The 21,073-nt window shown below is 42.9% G+C and overlaps 1 protein-coding gene across 2 annotated transcripts; it reads right to left on the bottom strand.

Moving 5' to 3' along the window:
- Positions 1-6,741: 6,741 nt before the first annotated feature.
- znf622 (zinc finger protein 622) lies at positions 6,742-19,584 on the bottom strand. Of its 2 annotated transcripts, none has more exons than XM_080777763.1 (9): positions 19,448-19,584; positions 17,802-17,943; positions 16,897-17,048; positions 14,354-14,717; positions 12,682-12,978; positions 12,074-12,236; positions 11,426-11,541; positions 10,869-11,018; positions 6,742-8,523 (listed from the first exon to the last, which is right to left on the bottom strand). In XM_080777763.1, the coding sequence occupies exons 2-9, from the start codon at positions 17,932-17,934 to the stop codon at positions 8,390-8,392; spliced, it is 1,509 nt and encodes a 502-aa protein (XP_080633889.1). In that variant the 5' UTR covers positions 17,935-17,943; positions 19,448-19,584; the 3' UTR covers positions 6,742-8,389. The 2 variants fall into 2 exon arrangements, with proteins under 2 accessions (XP_080633889.1, XP_080633890.1); XM_080777764.1 differs by having other exon boundaries at positions 6,742-8,524; positions 10,876-11,018.
- Positions 19,585-21,073: the final 1,489 nt, after the last annotated feature.

Raw genomic sequence — 21,073 nt, 5'->3', positions numbered from 1 at the left:
CTTGGTCTGTGTCTCATATTGGGAGGGCTGTGGGCAGTTCAGAAACCCGTCCACCAGTGACATCATCGATGGTGCATCCAATCTAATATAAACTGCAGGCTTTCTATTCCCAAAAAGTTGCAATGCGATAATGGAAGCCATCGTTCTCACGATAATACAAATTGAAATATATTTTTTAATAAATATAGTTTAAAAATCAAATCTGCCTAATGATGTCCCTGGTGGACAGGTTTCTGAACTGCCCACAGCCCTCCTCACAGACTGAGTAGAAAATAAATAGTGGCATTTTATCATGAATAAGTGAGGACCAATTACATGAAGATAAGGTGGTGAAGTGGTCCTTTAACTCGGTATTGGGAGTCGGAGTTGTGCACTGTATTAGTCTTTATTTTTACCCTCAATATGTCGGCATATCGGCATGCCCATACATGGGCATACTGATGGCATCAGGGATCTCCATAATAAAGGACAGACAGATACAGAGATCTATGGACAAAAAAGGGAAAACGGCCCCTCACTTCACACGGGTGTGATTTTTATTTATTGGACGCGTGGCGCTAGATATAAGCATATACCTAAGGCGTGTGAACCTGTAGTGGGCATAAAAGGGACACAGGCAGACAGGCAAACATACATCTCCATATATGGGCAAAAAGGGACAGACTGGTATAAGCCCCCACCACTATGCTTCAGAAAGAATGCTTTTTTTAATAGCTATATAGCCTAAATGGGGTTTAAGAGGTTTATGTGTGTTCACTGTTTTGTATTAATAAACTCAATCTGCAAGCATGTAGGCCTAACTAAAGCTGTACAATATTTGCATCTGATATATAGTGGAGAATAAAGTATCAAAAGATTGAAATACTGCTGTGAAAAATTAATTTCCTCCATTAAAGTTCTATCTATGATACCCTACTCAAAACCAACCAGCAGGGGTCAGCAATGGACTACATTACATGGGGGTGATGAATAAGTATCAGAGTGGTGAGCAGGACCTATAGAATAGATGCAGACAACTTGAGGCAGGATAGTTTGACTGGCATATCATAAACATGTACAACATCATGGCTTTACAGAAGGCATACATCCAAAACAAACAAGTAATCACAACATTAGAACTAGGAAGTGGCAGAGACAGAGAGGAATTAATCCAATCGTATGTATGTCTCCTTCTCAGTTCGCACTACTGGACGGCTCCATGTGGTTCCATTTGTATACCAGAGCCATAGAGTAAGACAGAGTTACGCAAACTCCGTTCACTTCATGGGGCTCTTCTACATAGACTTCTATTAAATGGGGACAACCGGAAGTATTGAATGGGGACAACCGGAAGTTTACGGAGAGTCTTGGAGTCTATGGGCTCACGCGAGTACATGGAGTACATGAACCACGTGACCGGGCTGTTTTTTGCCCACTCAATATGGCAACTGTTCTATTAGATGGCTCTGGTGTATAGTACTATACTGTCATATTACAGACCTGTAAGGGTCCATTTAAAATCCCCTAAGGCAGCATGACAATCAGTCATGAAAGCATGCAGGGTCTCAACAAGGAGCAGTCCATATATTTACAGTGTAGATCACGGAAAACAGGCAACCTTCGTCTTCAAATGACCCACCGTTCTAGAATGTCAAGCCCCAGACACACAGTCTGCGAACGCCGCGCGTCAAAACAGCCGCCTCCGTTATTTTCAATGAACCTATGCCACACGCTGACGCCTCACCTGACGCTCCGATAGAAACCAGTTCTATTTTCCAGGCGTTACCCGGTGTGTGTTGGGCTTCACAGAGGTGTGTGTGTGTGTGTGTGTGTGTGTGTGTGTGTGCATGTCCAGGGTCAGTTTATGATAATGATGTGGTTCATCTTTGGGTTTTCTGCATCCTTACCTGCTAGGAGAGTGAAGGGCACAGACAACCAGGCCATTGCGTATTCGACAATATCGAATTCTGCATCCTCAAATACTAAACCAAAAACAGTCCAGATGAGTAGAAGCAAGAAGGTACAGCCAGCTGGAAAAGGTGGAAAATTGGGAGTTATTATTGCGACCATAGGTCGCAGTTTACTATGAAAACCTCCAGATATGGTCACCTCCATATATGGTCAAAAGGTCACGCCTTGTGACATCATGCCTCCATATATGGTCACGTCTCGTGTGCGCGTGTGTGCACGTGTGTGTGCGTACGTGCGTGCGTGCGTTTGTGTGTGTTTACCTTGAAAGAAATATAAAGAATGCTGTGAAAATGTGTGAGGACTCACTGGAAAGAAAGAAAAGATCTTGGATCTTGGATCTTCAGACGTCTCAGCCAGTAGAAGTCGGGTAAGAACTTGATGGTCATCAAAAGGCCACCGGAGCAAGCAAGGCACGTGGGCATGAACATGAGTTGACCCTTTCCTGGGGGGGGGGGGGGTATCATGAGAGTCAAACCTTCCTGACATCTTTGGATAATCAATCGAGTGATCCGTGAAATCCACATTATTTTAAGAGTTAATTGACTGAGTTTATTGACTGCGTAGCAGGGTCCTGCAACACACCGGGTGAAAAATATATTTGTATAAGTTCACGGGGACGGGCAGAATTGTAGCTTAACACCACGCACCGGTGCGGCACGCATACACAATGACACCCCCTCCACATGCAGTGTTGGATGAAATAAAGTCAAAGATACAGGGCGGACAACGGGTCCATTATTTGACAGGCGGGACAGGTCTGGTTTGTATTTTGATAAAATCACTGGTGACGGGTCGGTCCACGGATTTGATTATTGACAGGCGTGACAGGCGAAAAGCACTGGTGGTGGCAGAATAATTAATGAAATAATACTCGTGTTAATAATCTTTTTTTCATGTTGAAATATAGTAGGCTACCAACTATACCATTGTTGCACTTTAAACATACCCAACTTTCCAACATTAGTGATGGTGTGACAATGTGGTCTACATGTTTGTACTTACTATAAGTAAAAGTCGCAAAAATCGTCATCGTACAAGCGACCCACACCAGGATGCTCCCCACAACGGCACAGTTTAGACTCAAAATAATGAATCTGTCCATCTTCGCCAGTTCCTCTGCCTCAACTTCACTGTCATGGCACCCAGAAGAGAAGAATTATGGGAGAGAAAAAGATGAACAACAAGTACAAACTTTTAGGGATTTATCCAAGACAGCAAGCATTTAAACAGGGGTCCTCAACACATTTGTCCGTACACGGACAAATGTGCCCGTGGCAAAGACTTGTCCGTGTCCGTGTCAAATTTGAGGTTCTTTTTTTACACACCATTATAATGTTCTTATTTTTATCAAATAAGACCCTCCGAATTACTGAATGTCAAGTATCCCAATTTTCTTAAAAATATGATTATGTATAGTTATTTACCTCGACACTATGGCATATTATGAGTACTAGTGGTTCTCAAATGTTTTATTTTCAAGGGCCCCCATAACTCGGGTCCACTCTCAGAGTTACAGACCTGTAATGGTCATTCAGGGCAATAAGCTCTGTTTTTCTGGCAATATTATTGTCCACTCATTTTGTACTGTATGTCTGTGACCCCAGAACAGACTGAAGTGGAGATCCTTTGTTGCTGCCCTACATGCCAGCCGGCATAGAGGGTAGTAAGGGGGGGGGGGGGGGGAGGGTGTGGACCCCCGATTACAAATGAGAAAACACTGTATTCCTTTCCAGAGTTCAGTAGGTGTAGCCACTAGCCAGAGGTCAGTTTGGGATTAACATCAGGCTTTCCTCTGTGTGGAAAACCTGCAGACGTGAGGTTATATCGGAATATGGAGCTATTTAACACTTATTTTAATAAAATAACATATCACTTACGCCCTATTTAAATGAGAATTACTTACATACAAGAGGCTTCTCGTGTATCTCAAGAGCTTTATAGAACATTTCTTTGGATGTGTTGGAGTTCAGGAGGTTATAGAGTTCCCACATCGTATATCGACTGGTGGACCCAGACAGTTCAGCGTGGACCTCCTGGGTGATGACCTCCTTCTCAAGCAGAAAATCCAGTATCGGTTTGACATTTTTCACTTTTCCAATAAGCAAACGCCGATGTTTGTCGATAAACTTCATCGCTGAAGTTAAGGGGAATGAAAATAGAGTTGTGGGTGAGACTCTGTGGGTGAAACATATTTAAACATGTTTCTGAACATTCTAAGGATTGAATGGAAGTAAAAAAGGTAATAAATGAACCTGTTGTGAGATGGACAGCTGAGACTTGTGGATATGCGGAAAGAACACAAAGGTCAATATCACATGTCTTTCCACACATATCGAACGGTTTGTCCGTTACCACCGCCAAGTTTAACCTGTTGATGTTCACAATGTTAATAAAGTCCTGTAGTGTGTGATGATGCACCAATATTTCCATAGCATCACAAGCTCCACCAATCAATCAGAACATCAATGTTACAGTACGTGGATGTTATGCTACACCCACCAACCCCCCAATCCAGGAGCCACTGGGTCCCAAGCAGGGAGGCACAGTCTTTGGTATGACCTGCCCAGGGATCGAACCCCGACCCTCCTAATACGTGAGGGGCCGTGCTTTTTAGAAATAAATACAAAAATACCCCAAAAAAGTTTGTATAGGAAGGGGGGCTTGTCTGATTAATAAAAGGCAACTTAAAAACTTTCTTGGGTGTTCACAAAGTAGACGATAAAATGACCCATACATTTTTCGAAAGTGAAATATCTTACTTTCATTTGTGAGCTCATATAAACCAACCATTTGCTAGATTGGCTCCACACAGACGCATACTATGCTCCCACACACATATGACATCTTTCATAACTCACCATCAGACTCAGGGTGCAGATCAGCAGTTGAATAAGATGGATCATGGATGTACAGGACGTCAGGACCTGCAGAGGGAGAGCAGGACAATGAAGTGAGCTCTGTGAGTGGACATGCCATGATCCTAGCATTAACAATATGGGAGTGGGACACTTTGTGCTACCGCTGAACACAGTGAACACTGATGATATCAGTGATATGTTAAACTGGTCACCAAACCCAATCACCACGGCAAAACACGCAATGAATTGTAGCCGTCCCGGTACGGTTACTATCTGTAGGCTACGTTCCACGCGTGGGCTTCCACCATACACACATCCGTTCGACGCCTGAAAGGTGGGCATCAAGCCGTCAAACCAAATCAATAATCAAACCGAATTGAATCAAACGCCTATGTTCTGAGGCGTTCTATGCGGTAGGCGGTGCCAGCAGACACCGTGTGTCCTGTGTGTCTGTGTGTGAGAGAGATGCGTGCGCGTACGCGAGAGAGAGGGAGAGCGATCATTCATAATATTATGGATAGGCTATGGTCCAAAAGATAGAGAGCCTATAGGGGCGAGTCGACGACGACGAAATCGAAAATATAAAAAATGTTAGAACGGTCAGAATATCTTCTCTCTGCTCTGAGGGGTCCGTCATGACAAAACTCTTATTTCAAAATAATTTGTTTTAAACTATTTCATACATTTCCAGGCTACAAACGTGGCAATAGAGCTTGCAGATCTGCTATTTGCACTAGTTTGCCGAACCGGGCATAAGTCTAATTTCTCATTTGGCTCTCCCAGCTTTAAAAAAGTTTGGGAACCACAACCACTGCGCTGTCCGGCGGGGATTCCAATAGCCTACTGCATGTGTCATCCCAAACTTCAGCTGTCCACAGCCAGACGTTCAACCTTCACATACTGAATGGCGGCCAATTGAGTTGACAAAAATGGTGCCATACAGTAATATGAGTATAACACTGCACAGTACTGCTGTCAAAGGCTGAACTTTGTCATTTATAATTATAATAAAAGTAGCCTAAGTATTCATTGTAGGGAGAACAGGCATTATGAATCATTCAAAAAACATCTTTATTACATCTCTGATGTCCTTGTTATTCTCATTTGAACTGAATGTGTAACAATTTACGTGATAAATGAAGTACAGTAGCCTATATAGCGTTAACATGTATTTTTGATAAAATAATATCACTTACACCACCTTTAACATGATCAAATTGAAGCCCTGGTTGCTAAAAGGTAGGCAGGCTACTATACATGGAAAACCCAACCAAAACTAAAACATCAATTCCACACTTATATCCTATGCTTTGTTTCGGATGAGAGTAATTTGGCCACAATGTCTGCTTTATTTGGTTTGCGAGTTTTGCCACCACAACTTCTGCTTTAGTTTCTTTAATACCCGTCAATGACAGGCTTGACCAGCTAAAATACCAGTTCACGAAATTCCAAACTTAGTTATCTTCATGTCTACTTACTGTGTCTCTGAGGAGGGCTGTGGAGTGTGGACAGTTCAGAAACCTGCCTTTGCTTTTCATGGGTTATAATCAAGATTAAAACAAAACAAAGTTTGAACATTTTTCACTTCATCTGGAATATTATGGAAGTTTCACTTTTAAAATGATATTACAGAAATAAATGTTCTTATTTCTTTTCCATGCTATTCAATTTGTGATGAACCTATATCACAAACTTCATGTAACCACCTCGCTCTGACTTATAGTACGTTAGCTTAGATCAACATCATAGGAATAGAGGTATTGGGTCGCACACAGCAATAATTAAATTTCATTAATTATTCTTGCTGTGTGCGACCCAATAACTCTATTCCGAACCTGTATCTCACACACACACACACACACACACACACACACACACACACACACACACACACACACACACACACACACACACACACACACACGGATCATTGTGTCTATCTGGTTCTTATCTGGCCTGGTTAACCACTCGCCCTTGAAAACATTTAATTTCTTTCGGCGAGGGGACTTGTAATTTTGTCTTAAAGGGGGAGTGGTTTACCAGGCTAGTTCTCATCCATCATTGTTTACTAAAGAGCTTAAGTCAGAATATAGTTAACATTTATTTTGGTAAAATATCACTTTCACCATCTCAAAACATACATGTCTGAATTAGCCCTTAGCTAAATCCCACCTCAAAAGCGATTGTCCAATGCCAATCCAAATAGTTTAGCAACTGTTGCTATGCAGGTCAAGCTTTCGCCTATCAATGTTATTTTGCATGGCTGCGTTGTTGAACATATACACGGCTTAACGTCAGGAAACTTACACGCCTGACCCACCCAGGTGATGGCAATAATACCAATGACCGTAGTCTTACCGTGCAACATGAAAACTCCTGTCGGGTAGTCGTTAAAAGTTGATTTGATTGAGTTTATTTAAATAGTGTCATGCAATTTTGTCCAGTGCATAGCCTACTGCAAGCCTGGTAGACTAGATTTAGAAGACATTCTGATGCTCGATTATTTATATGGAGAAATCCCGTCATTTAACATGCATCTCTATGGGGAAGGACAGCTTGCCCTCTCTCCTCGCTGCTAACGTGCCTAGTGGACAAGGACGTGTTGGGGTCCTTGGGGAGGGACTTAGCGAAGGGCTAATTGTAGCCCTGGTTGTTAAAAAAAAAAAAAGGTTTGGAACACGGACCAAAATTAATCACTTCACTTAGTTGAGTTGTGAGGTTCAAATCACAGACCACAAATAAGACACAGTGAGTAGACAGACATGGTGCCATTTTATAGTAAGCAGACAACGACAATGCATTGTTAGCTTGAAGATCAGACCTTTTTGGGGAGCGACACCACATACGTCAGATCAGGGTTGGATACCGTCAACCACTTCTTTATTCTATATATGGTTACCTAATTGTAGGACAAACAGTTGGTATACCTAGTCACATCGGATCTGCATGCTCACAAGTCACATCGGATCTGCATGCTCACAAGTCACATCGGAAAACATGAGCTTGTAGGTGCCATAAAAATAAATACCTTTTACCTCTAATTACATTCCCAAAATAGGGACCCCACAAAACCTTGAATTCATTGTGACATTCCTGAGCAATAATTTGATGACCGGGTCATTGTCAGTAGGAGACTTTGCCGGTTCTCAAATTATTGGTTTAGGTATGTCACACAAAAAATACAATAAAAACCCAATTTCCATGAATTCAAAGCTTCATGGGGTGTGTCAATTATAGAAAATAAGTCATTTGTTGGGTGAACTATTCCTGTAAATGTTTAGACTTATTTTTCCAGCCTATAGTAAGATGTAAAAGTAATGATGTTTTCACTGCCTGGCACTGGGTAATTCTTGGTAAACCAAAAAGGTCGCTCACCCCTGCGTCAGGTCCCGGGGGAGTTACAACATTGATTCTCAAAGTCAGGTCCTGAAAAACGAGTGATAGTTAGGAACTGTAACTCCAAGAAATGAGAAATGGAACCAAATAGACCCGCCAGGGTCCATTCGGTTCCATGGGGGTCCGTGGCCTAATGCATAGCAAACAAGGGGGGCTTGAAATGAAAAGGTCTGAGAAGAACTGGTTTAGAACAAGACTTGGGCTCTGAAGTGGTGCTGTTTGGTTTTGTTGTGGTTCATTCCCATCCTCATCATCCATCTACTCTTCATCCTTTGAACGTACTGCATGTCCTTCTGCTGACGATAGGAGCACGAGCCTGCTGCACGGGGAAACACATCCACAACACAATGAAGAGCATTATGTTCGGTGCACACCTCACTGCTTTGAACTAGAGCTTGATGGCGGGCTCCATTTAAAAACAAATGAACTCTGCCTGTGTTCATAAGAGGAGCCATCTGCATTTTCAGCAGGGAAGAATGTGAAGACACACAGCCTTACACCGGGGCTCCACCGGGCGCGTCAGCGTCACGTCTCCGTCACCGGCAGGGAATGTCCCCTTTTTAATCAATGAAGGGTGGCTCCACTGCCCGCGTTGCGTGACTGCATTCAAATTGCCCCGGTTCGTTTTTGGCGCACGCGATGGAGACGCAAGACGGCCGGTGGAGCCCCGCCGTTAGGCCTTGAATCAATTTTTTAAGATTTTGTTTGCGGCTTACGCCTTTTATTGGTTTTTTGAAGGGACAGACAGTAGGCTGACAGGAAACGGGAGAGAGATGGGGGAATACATGCAGTAAAGGCCATGTCGGGCTCGGGAGTCGAACCCGCGGCACACGGCGACTGGATTACCAGTCGGGTGCCCAGACGGTTACGCCACCGCCTGGGCTTGAATCAAGTTTTGACTGCATTAACTTAACGTAAATTGTATCTATAAATGTGAAGTATAAATGGTCAGTCTAGCACCAGCGAATATATGCATATGTACTACAGACTATCAACTACAACTAGGGGTCTGTATAATCAAATATTTAAATAATTGTTTTTGAGGATAACAAATAATTAATATTTATGTTTTTGTTTCATTTTTGCAAAGGATTTACAATTTAGGCGTTTAGCAGATGCTCTTAATCCAGAGCGATGTACAGTAAGCAGGAACAAAAGACATGGTAATACATCAAATACATAAAAATAGTCATCATGAATCATACGTATGCTAAAAACCTAACAGTGATCCCTGTGCTTTAGACCCGCTGTTGACCTGTCTGTCTAGCATCAAATGTTGGATGAGTGAGAACTTTCTCAAGCTAAATGAGGATAAGACAGAAGTTCTCATAATCGGTTCTAGCGAGCAGAAATAATCAATAATAAGCAGACTTGGCAACCTGACTGTAGAAAGTAACAGTACAGTAAAGAACCTGGGGGTCATTATTGATTCTGAATTTAATTTTAATTCACACATTAATCATGTTACCAAGATTGCCTTTTTTCACCTTCGAAATATTGCACGAATCAGAGCCCATTTGTCTTTGGACGATGCAAAAACGCTAATCCACGCCTTTTTCTCGGCTTGATTACTGCAATGCACTTTTTTCAGGACTGCCTAAGAAAACAACTGACAGATTACAACTTGTCCAAAATGCAGCAGCCAGAGTTTTAACTAGAACTTCACTGCACTGGCTTCCGGTTGTTTTTAGGATTGATTTTAAAATTATTTTACTTGTGTATAAAGCTCTCAATGGTCTCGCACCTTCCTACCTACATGACTGCCTGCCTAAATATGTCCCAAACCGCCCCCTAAGGTCTTCCACTGCTGGCCTGCTCGCTTTGCCTAAAAAAATGGCAACTAAAAAATACGGGGAAGCAGCTTTTTGCTTCTACGGGCCGTCGGCATGGAACAAGCTCCCACTGTACCTTCGTCCGGCAGCCTCTGTAGACATTTTTAAAGCACAGCTCAAGACCCACTTCTACAACATTGCTTTTAATTGATCTTTTATTTTTTGTTATTCATGTCCTCACTGTATTGCATTACTGCTTGTTATTTTTAATGTCGTTGCCTTGCTTTTCTTTTTTATTCGCCATTGTTCTGTAAAGCACTTTGAGCTGCATTTCATGTCATGAAAGGTGCTATACAAATAAAGTTTTATTATAATGAACTAGGCATATATACTATAGTGCTATGTCTACATAAAATGCTATGTAAGAAGTTACATAGGTTGAGCCTTTGTGTACGCCTGTAAGGTCATCGAGGCAATGGCAAGTGCTACGGCAAGTGCTATGGGCTAAGATGGAGTCTGACTCTGAAGAGGTGCGTTTTCAGACTACCGTGGTAAGGACATACAGTCATCCAAGGCACTAACTACATCTTAGAGTATGCCTAGTATGGGTGTAATATGTTTTCTGTTCTGCATTGGCATTGTCATGTTCTAGCCTAATGTGCAAGGCTAGTACGCTAGGGCTAGTCTCAGACGAAATTCATCAGGAAAACATAATAATTGCACTAGAATAATGAACTTTGATGTTGTCAGTAATGCACAATTTGTACATAACTTACAGTGGACATAACACTGATGTGTATGTGTCAACAGTGGGTATGTGGATAATATTGTCAATTCACAATAAAGTGCGATTGGTTATCACAACAGAACGTATTTAAAAAAACTCTCATACCTGTCATCATGTCTCCCGCCCATCCCAGGGCTCGGTACTGCTTGAGGACACGCCCCACTGTGTTCCTATTGGTCCTCACAGCCACCGTCCTCTGGACACCAAAGCGTTGCTTGTAGTACCGCATCAACGAGCGATGGCCGATCCTCGCACCTGGAGCAAACGATGTAGAAGAAGGTTAACAAATGCATAATGAGTCAGTTAACAGTAATGGCCTCTAGACAGCTTTTTTGGTGCTCACTGCTGTCAAATATAGTCTAAAAAACTTTAAACCAACGCATCTCACTTGGATATGTTGATAAAACAGTGTCGAAATCTATGCAGCAGGGCAAAATAATTATTTAACGAAAATCAAGATTTAGCATCCTGCGCTCTAGCGCACATAGGCTATCAAATACTTTTCACCCTGTGTATTCCTGTGTGTGTGCATTGTGTAAGAGTCGAGGGAAGCGTTACAGAGTCAGTTACCTGAAGGCAGAGTCAGGTAGTTTAGTAGTGAGTCAGTCAGTGAGTCAGTTACCTGAAGGCAGAGTCAGTTAGTTTAGTAATGAGTCAGTTACCTGAAGGCAGAGTCAGGAACTCAGTTTCTTCATCATATTCCAGGTTCTTCTCGTCAGGTAAACCTTCATCTTCCATGTCAGCATCCTCTCCCTCCTTCCTGTCTGGGTAACTAGTCCTGTTGGCACAAGTAACAAACACATACTATTATTAACACGAGTCCGATTCTAAATGCCTTCTAAATCCTAAGAGTGTTTTGAAAAACGTAGTTATATATATATATATTGTCGTTGGGTGTCCAAAACAGTGAAAATAGCCGATCTATAAGGCCACACAAGGCGTTGTGGGCTTGTATAATTGCCAATACGTATGTTGTCAAAACAGTGAGGTAATGCCCGTTATAGGGGTCTGGCTCTAAAGCCCTAACCACACCAAAGGGTCAAGACGGTTTTAGTGTTGTCCCTGCGGTGTGATACGTCTTGTTGCACGTTGTTGACCCATGTTGACCCTAGTGATTCAGCGCATGGAATTCAATGGCCCAAACCACACCAAAGTCGAGACGGTTTTAGCGTTAACTCCTTGAAACCGTTTGGACCCAAGGAGTTGCATCATGGTGACCCTTTGGTGTGGTTAGGGCATTAGGCCCATATTCCCAATAGTGGAAATATAATAAAGTCTTAATTCCAGTCTAAATTCAAAGTGTTCATTACCTGAAGTCATAGAAGTCTGCAAACTCCAGCGCCGCGTCTCCGTCTGTGAACAGCTTACAGTGGCTCTTGTCCACCATGTGACCCTGCACCGCCTTGGTGGAGTAAAACGAGCGTCCCTTCTCGTTACACCACAGACACACGTTGCCAGCACCCACCTTCTCCGCTGGAACACACACACACACACACACACACACACACACACACACACAAATTCTTATCCCACGATTTTGCAACCCATTTTTTGGGTCAATTAACTAAAGTATTCCTGCGCGGACTGACCACATGCTTCCTTCTATGCATGAGGAGTCCAAGCTGCTTCCTTTTACCCGACAGGGGAGAGTTTCCCAGGCCGGACGTAGCGTGTGGAAGGAACACGTTATTCCGACCAGTTCCTTTCCCCTCCATCAGGCGCCCCAGTTGGCCAGGGGGAGGTAGTTTAGAGACCAGTATTACTGCATGTTTTTTGTGAGGGTACCTACCCTAGAGCAAGGGGTCTCAACGTTTTTGGCGGGGACCCCTGGAAATGCTTTGGCCATGTCTACCAGTTACAGTTTGACACACAAGGTCTCCCACCCCAACAAGAGACGATAAATAGAGCTACTACTCACCCAGGTAGCATATCATTCCTCTCAGATCGACCAGGAACTCCACGTCAGGGATGAAGAAGCTGTGCATTTTGGTCATGTGAGCGACGTTCTTGAGAAGTGTCCTGGAGTGATGCGAGCAGAACAGACAGTCTGTGACGGCGAGGGAGCCGGGAAGAACGTCCGGCCTGTCGACCGACGGCGCTGACGACTCCTCCTGCTGCTCCATCGACTCCCCCGGCTCTTCGTCCTCTTCCATGTCATCATCGTCGTCGTCGTCGTCGTCGTCATCATCGTCGTTGTTGACGTCCTCCCACTCTTCTAGAAGAGACACAGGAGTTCGTTTATGGCCACGTACAGGTCTAGTCTGGTCAAAACCACAGAGAGCTCCCTAGATTACACATGGTCTTCTACTAGTACATTGCAGGAGGATAGGCCAACCCAAAAAAAAAAGATTTGTTTTGCTTTTTTCGTTTGATATCAATGAAAAAGCACACGTCATCAGTTCGGTTGGATTAGCTATGACATTTCCGCACGTCGTATGGTCTGAATGTGTTAAAATGATTGTGATGCTATATAAAAACTGCTGCACTATGAAACTTTTCTCCTCTACACCGGATTTGAACTGTCCCGGTGCTGACATTTTTACCATTGAGCTAATAGAGCCTGCGTTCTGGCTCAGGTGTTATTTGAATCATGTCAAAATCTGTGTCGGATCCTGTGTCTAGGTGAGACGTGACCTTTGACGCGATCTAAACGTCTCCATATGAGAGCAGCGAGACAAAATACAGCCAGGACCTGAATGGATACAAGACCGCAAGGACTTCTGTCGGTGATATCCTTTTGACTAAGTGTTTAACCGTACTCTGTTCTGTATCATTTCTGCCTAATAAAGTATTCAATCAATCAGTTCAAACCCCCGGACTCCACTATTGAGAACCACTGGTTAGAATGCTCTCGGTTATTTGATTAATCGAAAAAGTAATAGAACAATAATCAATATTTGTAGCCCTAATTATCAAGCGTGCTACATCAACGACCCATTTTAAATCACTCCTCAAGACACACCTGTTTGAAGCTACGTTTCATTCTTGAATCTTCTATCTGTTGTTTTTGTTATTTGGCATCTGTTACATTTTATACATTTGTTTTCATTTTCGTGGATTGCCCTTGCTTTTATGGCCAACTCTTTGCACTTTGCTCCCTCTACTGGTTACATGCATGTACAGCACTTTGTAAATTAGGTTTTGAAATGTCCTACATGAATTATTAATTATACAATTATTACTAATATATAGAAATTGGCTTCCCGCCCTCAGGAATTGAGAGATACAAGAAATCACCAATCGCATATATGTGCACTGTTAAATTATGCTTGTGTTCTGTGCTGTAATCAGCAAAAATAAATTGTTATTAAAGGCGCCTGTCCTTTTAAACTCGTAAAATGTAATCGTGCTGAAAGCTGAATAACCCATTAAAACCGAGAAGGCTTGCATCTGTGTAATTTTAGATTTTAAATGTGTGTGGAGAATGTTTGAAGAAAGAATAATTTAGTTTCTTCTAGAAGATTTGGGAGGGTCTGTGGGCAACTACATACCATTCAGAGTGGTCCTTGGCACTAAAACGTTTGAGAACTACTGATTTAGAAGGCATTTGGAAGTCTTTAATGGGATAAACGACGATTATGTCTCCTCACCTTCGTCTGCCGTTGCCGCCACCGCTGCGCCTCCTTGCTCCTCCTTGTCTTTGGTCTCCATCCTCCTGGCCTGCTCCTCCAGCCACACCATGCGAGGAGCTTTCTCCGCTCGCCTCCTCTCCTCCGCTCCTCCTTCCTTCTCCTCCTGTGGGCCTGTGGAGGAGGAGGCCTGGGGGGCACGGTGCTGCTGATCCTTCAGGGCGTCCCTCAGGGCCTGGTTCTTGGCGTCGTGGTCCGTCCTCCCCTCCTCCTCCTCCTCCTCCCCCTCCTCCTCCTCCTCTCCTCCGCTCAGACCTTTCTCCAGGTTCTTCTCGTTCATCTTCTCCACCTTCCGCTGAGCGGCCAGCACCGCCTGTTTCTCCACCTGATGGTTTCATTAACGTTATTGACAAAAATGCATTTACCGCCATAAATAAAATGCCATCATTTGAAACTGGACCGCAGACAGTGTTGATTTTGACAGCATTTTTTTTAGATAGTCTTTTGAGTAACATTTCATTTAGTTATAGTCATATGAAATGTTTTGCTTTTAGTCAACTAAATAATCCATACGATTTTAGTCAACTAAATCTACAGCTGATTTTGACGACTAAAATGTGTTTTAGCGGGCCGATCTACAAGCTCATAATGCGTCGCAGCACAACATGTTGTGATCTTGTAGATGTGCCATTTTCAGCATGCAAAGTATAAAATGACTTGTCTTTTAAATTCTACTGGATCTCTTCTCCACTAGTCCCTCCCTAACATTAGTCTAGTTTTTATTTCTTGATGAAATTGTCAATATATTTAGTCTCAGTCATCATTTCATCTTTAATATAGCATCAATCATTTTAACAACTCTTTTTATTTAGTTTTCCTCTGTGAAAAAAGGTAGTCAAAGTACATTTTTCGTCATAGTTTTAGTCAATGAAATCAACACCGATTGATATGGTGGCCTCCAAGGCCACCCTCTTTGTTCACCCACGGTCCCGGTCACTTCCCCGTTTACCGCTGCAGAAATAATCCCTCATATCTGCTAATCTAGGGAGCTCTCCATGGTTTTGATCAGATGGATATACTAAGCTCTTCATTTCCGACTTCTGACCTGCCTCTCGTTCAAAATATGAACGCGAGGGATCATCGAGCGATTTTGATCGAAACGAGCGCCGATTGTGATTTCAGGCTTTCATCAAATGTGACTAAATGGTTTAGGACAGTTACTGTACCTGTGTGTGTGACTGCAGGTGGTTGTGGTACCTGTTGGTGTGTGTGTGACTGCAGGTGGTTGTGGTACCTGTTGGTGTGTGTGTGACTGCAGGTGGTTGTGGTACCTGTTGGTGTGTGTGTGACTGCAGGTGGTTGTGGTCAGGCCTGGAATTTCATCCTTTTAGGGGCAAGGCCACTTGACCTTTAGTGTGGTCAACTTTTTGAGGGCACAAGGCCAAGTGCCAGGGCATGAAGGCCATCAATTAAAAAATGATTTTAAGTCCCCGGTCATAATTATTTTAGCTTAAAGGTTGGTTTTTTTCAAGGCGAACATTGGTTCAGAACAGTGCTTCTTAAATAAATAAGCACAGCTTTAAATAACAAAATATAAGTAGCTACTGTTGTAAAATATTGTAAACATGTTTTGGGGTCCCAGTCCAGAGATGAAAATCATAATGAAATGGCCTAGGACCCTGTCAGGCTGTCACCCTAGGCGAATTCCTATACATTTAATTTGGGGGTCCTTGAAATGTAAATGGCTGAGGATCATTGAGTTAAACTGTGAGTTAATTCACAGAAAATACAATGACAGCCTGCATAACTTTTGAATAAAGGCTTGGTTTAGAAAAGCCTATATTTTGTGCTAAACTAATATATTGAATAACATGGCAATGTAGAGAGATAAGATACGATAATTTCTCCATTGTGGGGCTGCAGGACTGAGGACTCTGGAGATACAGTAAGTCAACACAAAGTGAAAGTGTTCAGATCAGTTTTTTGTTCTTACCTGGAGACAGTGTGTACAGCACACACTGTCTCCAGGTAACAACAAAAAACATGTCCGACCAGCTACCGACGTTAATGCATGTGACGTAGGACCGCCACACTGTCGCAACTGTAGAAAACATTATTTTGTTTTGAGTGATAGTTGCAGTTTGACTGGATAGCTAGATTAGCTACACTAGTAGGCAGCGTGTGGGCTAAATGCCCTCCGTTTACTCTGTCAGTGCGTGTATGTGTGGCGCGGAGGAGGAGGCGTGCGAGTGTGTGTGTGTGTGTGTGTGCGCGCACGTCATGACGACCAGCAGCAGCGGGGGTAGTTATTAAGGCAAAGTACCGCAAAAGAATCAAACCACTTTGCAAATGGCAACACAACTACAACACAGATTTGTTTCCGCGCGGGACGTGACGGGAACATTGGTTACCGTAATGACTGGAAAAACGGTAAAATGAACTCTGTAGGCTCCGGTCGGGGCACCACGGCCACTATGGCCGTATGGGCATATACTTTTTCGAGGGGCACACGGCCAAAGAGAGGGGCAACGACGGCCATGAAATTCCTGCCCTGGTTGTGTTACCTGTTGGTGTTTGTGCGACTGCAGGTGGTTCTGGTAAGCGTTGGCGGTGTTGAACTTCTTGCTGCAGGTGGCACAGAACTCCCCGGCGGCCGCGACCGCCAGCTGGAGGTCTGCTGCGGCCCGCTGGGACAGGACCCTCTCCTGGAAGTTCTCTGCATGGGGAGAGAAGGATAGATACAATAGATTATCAGTAAGCAGGTGGCAGGTGAGTCAGGAAGATACAACAGCAAGTTACAACACACAACTGTGTGTGGGGAGGAATTAGTTGTCATTATGACTAAAAAATAAAAACTCTAATAAGCTATAATAGTATGTTATACCTATGTAATAATGTGATACCAAGTAATAATATTTTTTTAAAGGATGCCCAACACTTGGGCATGACAGCCAGCAGCTTCTTCGTGGTACTGTCATGACTGGCATGACACCTAGTAACACTAGTATAACAAAATAACATTGTACCAAAGACAAAAAAAGAAAGACAGACGTGCCATCTCCGGTTTGCTTCCCGTATCTGTGTGGCGTAGGTGGCCAATAGTATTCTATTCATTCTAATGGGAGTGGTGAACGTGAACGCACCTTCTGAACCATGGTCACTCAGCTAAATATTGGACCCAATCGCCACAAGCCACACAATTTTCCGAACATTAAAAATGGCGTCTAGCTAGAGGCTACAATTGGATTGGTGGATCTTTCTAAATAAAAAAAGAAGAATAAACCCTTACCCGTTTGACCAGATGAAGAGCCTTGGCTCGAAGCGCCGTCATTAAATGATATTGGAGCAGATGAGTGTTTATTCTTCTTTTTCTTCACTTTCCAACCAAGCACCTCAACTATGTGCTGTGCATATTCTATGAGTTTGTGTAGGATCTTTCTACATGTCCACCATCTGTGAGTGTACTCACCAGCGGTGACGGGTGGCATCTCGGCCACCTTGCGCTTCAGGTTGTAGCGGTGCCAGTCGGTCTTGTAGTGCGCCCGCTGCACCTCGCCATCGCTGAACGCCACCCTGCAGCTGATGCAGGTGTATGACGACATGACGCCTGGCTGGACACACACACACACACACACACACACACACACACACACACACACATTATACCAGTGGTTCTCAACCTGCGGGCTGGGGCCCACCGTGTGAGTATAGAAAGTGGACCTCCAAAAGTGGACCTTTTCACTACTTACTACAGTATACTTGAGTATGCGTATGACCATGTGGTGTCGTTCTGGATTAATAAGAGCGTCTGCTAAATGCCTAAATTGTGTATACTACAATATCTACCATGAGGATGATGATAATACTACTACTAATAATAATAATAATAACTAGACAATACTGATGACAATAGTGGGATCACTACTCGAGCCCACAATAATAGTAGTAGTAAAAAATAACTAAATCACATTGTAACGGTTTGTTATAGATCATGGATCTGGGGTGCCAGCCAGGCAGTTGTATCCTGACAAAATGTTAGTTAAGAGGGTAAACCGTTGCATAAGGCTGTGCAGCTTAATGTGGTCCGCACCACACTGCACACCCTGTAGTCACTTGTAACACAATAAACACAGACACGGTACATTGCAGTTAATAAGTTCAAGTTGTATATATTGAAACGTTCAAAGCAAAACGTTCACCACAGTTCAGTTCAGTAATCAGTTCCCATACAGTATTACAGTTCCATCTTATATCCAGCCCTTGGACAAACGCAAAACCCGACAGTTATGTGTCTCGTACCCCGCACGGTATCCGTTAGTTTGTACCCGAACCCCTCAGCTGTTCTGTTGTGTATCCACGTTAGTTACTCACTCACGGCCGTACAAGTGTGGTGGTTAAATCCCCACTGTTCCAAGGTGTCCTCCTTACGATCCAAACGATCCCCGGGGAGTCCTCTCAGTGTGATATCCTCTCCATTATGACTTGGCGTCCAAAAGATAACGTTCCGTGCGCACAACGAATGATAAACTTAAACCAAACACAACGTAACCGCGAGTCCAACAAACGTGCACCTCCAGCCTCCACCGCTGTCACAGCACTTTGACACACACACAGCAGCTAGCCAGGTGCGTGGCGTTAGTGCATAAAAAGAACGTATCAGACTCTGGAGTGAACTGACGGCACAAATGGGCGTGCGTGGCGACGCACAGCTAATCGCCACAACATGTCATGCATGTACTGTTAAAAATCTTGTTAATAATAAAGCATTCAATCTGTCTTTCTGTCTCATGACATGACAGAACATTAGAACAGAATACTGTACTATTATTTAGATCCCGTTTATTACAGTAGCAGTTTGTAAAAAGGTCACTATTCTGCATAATGAGTCTGACTACTAAAGCCAATACGTGTTTGTAACATTTTGGATGTTAGGGCTTTGTACTTTCTATTTCTACGTTTTGGTATTTATTTTGTGCTTTTTTACTCAAGTAGAGTCTTCCACCACAAAAAAACAGCTAACATTAGCAACTAAAAGCTAACTAAACGTTGACGCATGCGTATCATCAACAGTATAACATCGCTAGTGAAACGAAATGACATACAAAGTTCACTTACTTTAATTACAGCACCGAATCCTCTCTAATGTGTATAAATATAAATGTATATAACACGCGTCGCTTGTTAATGTTGTTATGATACTGCTCCTCTGCTGCAAACACGAGGGTTACTTCCTGGTGACCCTTGAACTCGACGATTCTTCGTTGTGATTAGAGGTGCATTACCATACTCTATGTGCATTACCGCCACCAACTGGACTGGATGTGGAACTTGAGATTATAAATACGGTAAGACATTCTACCGGTATATTCTTTTAAACCGCAAAAAAATTGTTTAAAAGGCCGTGGCAAAATAGATCTCATGCCCAAAATGAGACTGTTGAGGCCCAGAGCAGAAAACTGGTATAGATAGACACAATGGCAGTTTATGGTCCATTTTAAACCATTTAGGCCATTTGTGTTTCTGGTCAAATGTATTGACCTGTTATTTTGTATGTCTGACTGTGACAAAAAGATAACATTGATGAAATGCTTCATACAAGGCAAGCTGGCATGGTGATGGTGGTGACCTCTGGTTAAGCTCTGAAGTTTAATACCTTCAAAAACATCATTTTTGACAAAAATGACAACCAAAATAGGGGATGCCAGGTTGAAATAGGTTACCTAAATCTGTTTCTTTGCTGTTACCAAGTGACTTTAATTGTTGCATAAAAAAGAGATTCTTCTAAATATTATATGTTCTGTAGTCATGCATGTTCCACTGTTTCTGACTGGCTAGACTGTGGTTGATACACTTTTCCCTTCGTTTAGTTTTACACTGGCACAATAGTGGGTATATTAGTTCAGAACAAATCACACATCCACAATTTTACAGTGGATGGATGTAGCCTACATCCATCCACTGTAAAATTGTGGATGTGTGATAATGATACATCATGTAGGGCCAGGACTATTCTGTTTAATTATACTTTAATAAAACAGTGAACAGCTGGAAAGTGTCTATTTTAGTTTTAGAAATGAAAGGTGGTGTAACCAATATTATGTTTTAAACAGCGCTAGCTTTGAATAACATGTAATGTTGTCTAATATTTATGGCATAGTACAGTATGCTATTAATATAATATAACTTACACAATTTGGGTGGTTGTATTTAGTCTCCCTGCTCTTCTATTGAGACATTTAGATTGTGATTGTGTCAAAGGTCATGTCTCAACTATACTGTACTACTAACCACTGGTCTTGTCTCTGTGTCCACAACAAAAATGTGGCATTGCCACTAATGGCAGCTACGAGAGTGTGCGGCTATACTTCTTTATTGTTCATGTCTCAGCTAGACACAGGATCTGACAGGAATTTTGACCTGATGATTAAGATTCCCCCCACCCCACACACACACACACACACACACACACACACACACACACACACACACACACACACACACACACACACACACACACACTCACACACACACACACACACACACACACACACTGAAGAAGGATAAATCTAGTGAGTTTATTGTATTGACATTCTCCAGTTCAGTTAATTATGCACATGTACGTGGGTTCAGACACACTCAAACATTTTTTTAACCGCCCAGGTCTCTGTGTGACTCGTCACTGTAAGGCAGTGCTTCTCAGTTCTCAAACTTTTCATTTCACTTTTGTCGCCCCAAGCATAA

Source organism: Protomyctophum bolini, assembly GCF_963924005.1.
Source record: "Protomyctophum bolini genome assembly, chromosome: 12".
Taxonomy (NCBI): domain Eukaryota; kingdom Metazoa; phylum Chordata; class Actinopteri; order Myctophiformes; family Myctophidae; genus Protomyctophum; species Protomyctophum bolini.
This window is presented reverse-complemented; position numbering and strand designations above follow the sequence as displayed.